The sequence below is a fragment of the Mus caroli genome, chromosome 18, assembly GCF_900094665.2.
Source record: "Mus caroli chromosome 18, CAROLI_EIJ_v1.1, whole genome shotgun sequence".
NCBI lineage: Eukaryota > Metazoa > Chordata > Mammalia > Rodentia > Muridae > Mus > Mus caroli.
Window position 1 is genome coordinate 70,333,767 of NC_034587.1, and position 4,249 is coordinate 70,338,015.

Below are 4,249 nucleotides of genomic sequence, written 5' to 3' on the forward strand. Positions count from 1 at the left end.
CTCTGACTCTGTCTCTGCCTCTGCCTCTCTCTCTCTCTCTCTCTCCCCCTGTGTGTGTGTGTGTGTGTGTGTGTGTGTGTGTGTGTGTGTATGTAAGGACATGCCAGATGTCAATATCTCCCCACTTACCCTGCACTCTTACTGGACTGGAGTTCACTGGTTCCACTAGGCTATCTGGCCAGTGAACTTTGAAAGTTCTTTCTCTCTTTGTCTTCCCAGTGCTGAGGTCTGATTTCCATGATGCTACTTTATGTGGGTGCTGAGGGTTTGACCTGAGGTCTCCATGCTTGACGAGCAAGCACGTTAGCAACTGAGGCATCTCACCAGCCTCTGACTTAATGCACTGTTGACTACCCAGGTCTCTTGGAAACTGAGGTTGCAGAAGCGGGAGCTTTTGAAGAATGTGCTTTTCGTCTTGGCAGAAAGAGCCCGGGATCCTAATGCTAAAAAGCGCCGTCTAGCAATGAGAGGCCTGGGTGCCCTGGCCCAGGAAGCTCCTGACAAGGTAGGGGGAGGTGGAGTTCAGAAAGCCTTCCCAAGACTCTGGCCCTCATGGTGTGGAGTCCACACAGCTTGGGCACATCCGCCATGGACCACTGATGCTAACAAACCACATAAACCACTGAACAGCAGTATCTGTGCAGAACTGGTCTTCTAATGGTACTATTGAGGTTTCTCTTTCCTTGCTGTCTGTCTGCTGGGGGCCATCCCTCCCACCTCCCCCACCCAGATTCCCAGGATCCACACTCTCAAAACATGTTAACTTGTTTCTTCTAGGTGTCTCTCACTCCTGTCTGCTCTACTGGAGTCTTATATAACATTGTAGCTTAGCAACCAGAAGAGACATCTGGTTACTTCTGTAGCATCAGCTAGAAGCAAGCCACTGGTTCCTTTTGCACAGGAGAGGAACAAATTATATAAGGGTGTGACTTAGTCAAGGTCGTCATGGGCTGGCGAGCCTCAGCTCTGTCAGCCTTGGAAAACAGCTACAGTAGCGCCGAATCACACTGATAACACTCTGAGAGTTTAAACAGTCTTCTCACAGTTCTTGTTTAGTGAGAGACATCTTTCATGCCCCTTCCTCAGCACCTGTGCACATTGATGCCATCTTTTGCAGCCCCCTCAAACCCCCCGGTCCCTGCCCCGCCATTAAAAAGACACCTAGTACTCTGAAGGTTTCTGGTACAGACTTCCTCTTGTCCACCCTGTGCTCTTGAAGAACATCCGGCTCTGTTGTCCAGAGACCCTCATTCCTGTTTGCCCTTTTCTGTTCTTCTAACACCAAGCTAGGCTCCTGGCCTGGATTAGTAGAAGCATCTGTATTTGACTGAGTTGGCAGAGGAGTCAGAAGAAAGCATGTGCATATAGCATATAAAGTATACATTTTATTATATATTATACATAGGAATGGCATGAACACAGAGAGAACCGCTGTGACGAGGAGGTGGGCAGTGTGAGAAGTAGTGGGGGAAGGGAGGGAGGATATTGGGATGAATATGAGTGAAAGACAATGATATATATGTCAATAAGCCATAAAAGGTAATTTGGGCTACTGGAAGATTAGGGGTGATAGTGTGAGTGTGTGTGTGTGTGTGTGTGTGTGTGTGTGTGTGATTCTAATGCTCTTCCAACCTTGGTAGCAGGTGAGAAAGTATAAGAAAGTTATGCTTGACCTCCTGGTACGTGGGCTGTATGATCCTGTGAGTTCGGAAGTTATCCATGAGAGTGTGAAGACTCTGACCATCATGCTGGGCAAGATCCAGGGCCATGGGCTGGGGTCCTTCTTCATAGATATCACCCTTCAGGCCCGGACCTTACTGGATGATGTAAGTGAAAAGGGGTAAGCATATGATTTTGGGTTTTGACATAGTCTTGGTTTAGAAATGAGAACCGCGAGCTTCAGAATGCTGGAGCATGCCTTAAACTCCAGAGGCAGAGAGGCAGAGAGGCAGAGAGGCAGAGAGNGAGAGGCAGAGAGGCAGAGAGGCAGAGAGGCAGAGAGGCAGAGAGGCAGAGAGGCAGAGAGGCAGAGAGGCAGAGAGGCAGAGAGGCAGAGGCAGGCCAAGCTCTGTGGTTTAGAGGTTTGCCTGGTCTAGACAGTGAGCTCCAGGACAGCCAGGACTATATAAAAAGAGCCTGTCTCAAAACACAGAAACAAAAAAGAAATGAGAGCCGTGGGTAGTGTGTTTCTCAGAAACAAGGTCTATATTAGTCACTAATTTATGAATACATTTTATTGAGAAGAGTTATGAGAAGTTATGGGTGGGGGTTATGGAGAGCATAGAAGATCTATAGGATCCTGTCGCTCTCCCTTGAGAAGTTCTCATTTCAATAGGGAAATGAATATACACACTAGTGATGATGATGGTGGTGGTGGTGCTGATGCTGGCCTGTGCTCAGCATCCTCTTCTCCACAAGTTAGCATTCAGTGAGTCCTTCCTGCGCATCATTCACAGTGCCACACAGTTGCCACGGATACATATGCAGTCGTTGCCACAACCCTTTTCTGTAGGTTCTGCCATGATTTTTAATCTAAAACGAGGAGACTGAGGAAAGATTAGCCCCACCCCCGCGCCTCCAGTTCACAGAATGGCTATGCCTCCTCAAAGCAGCCACCTGACTGCGGCCCCTGCACTGTTAGCCACAAGATAAAATGGGTCAACTGAGAAGCGCAACACTGAGACTTAACGTGAGGAGTCTTTTGTAACTGACTTGGGAGCTGACAGTCAGCCTGCTACTCTTGTTCTCTGCCTTTCTGTCAAAGACGGCAGCTGTCAGACAGACTTCAGACATTTATTTATCTCCAGAGCCAATCTCCCCTGTCTCTCCATCCCTAATTCCCGTTAAACCGTATCGGGGAGGGGCACTGGGCTTACAGAGCTCAGATGTTCCAACAGAGCTGCTGCTTCTCCTGTCAGTGGTCCTCCTTCCTCCTCAGGGACAGACATTAATATTTCACTGGAGATGGCCTGGAACTCAATATGTGTCAAATTAATTTTTCTCCTCCTGTAGTAATATAACTGTTGTCCTTGAGGCTCACTGCCTCCATCTGCTAACCTAGGCCTAGTCCTGGAAGCTTCTAACCTCTGTACAGTCTAATCTAGGCCTAGAATGTTTTCAGTCTCTGAGACTTACTGCTAAATAAGCTCACCCTTTCCAGTTCTTCTGACCTCTGATTGGCTGATTCAACTCAGCTGTTCTGGTTCAAACTCCTCTCCAAGCTGATTCAATCTAGCTTCTCTCAGCATCTTACTTAATTCCTCTGGTTGGCCTCATACTAACATGGGCAATATCTTCTTATCTTCTTGCTCCTTCACATTCTCTGGCTTGTTCTGTCTTCACCTGTGTCTAGCTTGTTCTTTTTCTGCAACCTGTCTCTCTATAAATGCCCTGGCAAAACTGCTTTCTTCCTCTTCCTCCTCCGCTCTGTCTGTGCTGCTCCCTTAAGTAGCTTCCCTTTCTCTCTCCTGAGAGTTGGGCGTATCTTATTCTGTCAGATCTTTCTCTGATTCGTTACTTTGTCTGCCACTCAGTTAGACACCACTTCAAAACATGGGTGCTTCCTTCTACAAACTAACTTTATCTTCATTGTTTGGGATTAAAGGTGTTGCACTAAGGGCTGAGCCGCACCACAGCTAGAAACAGGTTCAAATATCCTGTAACAAATATGTAGCCCAGGCTGGCCTTGAACTCATGGCAATCCTCTTGCCTCAGGTCCTGAATGCTGAGAGTACAGGCATGATACACTACTACCCTTGCCTTGATGTGATCTGTTGAATGCAAATCTATCTTGTTTGAGGAGTGGGTAGGAAGATGTTTACTTCACTGCCCTAGGATGTCAGCATAAATCTTCAGGACATATCCTTAAATCCCTCTGGTGCCCCCTGAATTTCAGTTCAATTTTACTCAACTGCTTTTTAATCCAGTTGCCTGATATTTTCAAAAGCACAATCCTTGGCTATGTAGAAAAGGAAATCACCACCATCATCATCACCACCACCACCACCACCACCATCATCACCACCATCACCACTACCACCACCACCATCATCACCACCACCACCATCATCACCATCACCACCACCACCATCATCACCATCACCACCACCACCACCATCACCATCATCACCACCACCATCATCATCATCATCATCACCACCAACACCATCACTACCACCATCACCACTACCACCACCACCACCACCACCATCATCATCACCATCACCATCACCATCACCACCACCACCAC

At 47.6% G+C, this 4,249-nt stretch overlaps 1 protein-coding gene across 5 annotated transcripts in view; it reads left to right on the plus strand.

Moving 5' to 3' along the window:
• The window catches only part of Mro (maestro), a 21,551-nt gene that overhangs the window by 12,899 nt on the left and 4,403 nt on the right, over positions 1-4,249 (plus strand). For 3 of the 5 annotated variants that reach the window (XM_021150832.1, XM_029471778.1, XM_029471779.1), the window contains 2 exons: positions 359-505; positions 1,641-1,826. In XM_021150832.1, the coding sequence (XP_021006491.1) occupies positions 359-505; positions 1,641-1,826 (333 nt within the window). The remainder of the gene's footprint in view (positions 1-358; positions 506-1,640; positions 1,827-4,249) is intronic. The other 2 variants (XM_021150834.1, XM_021150835.1) reach the window with 1 other exon arrangement.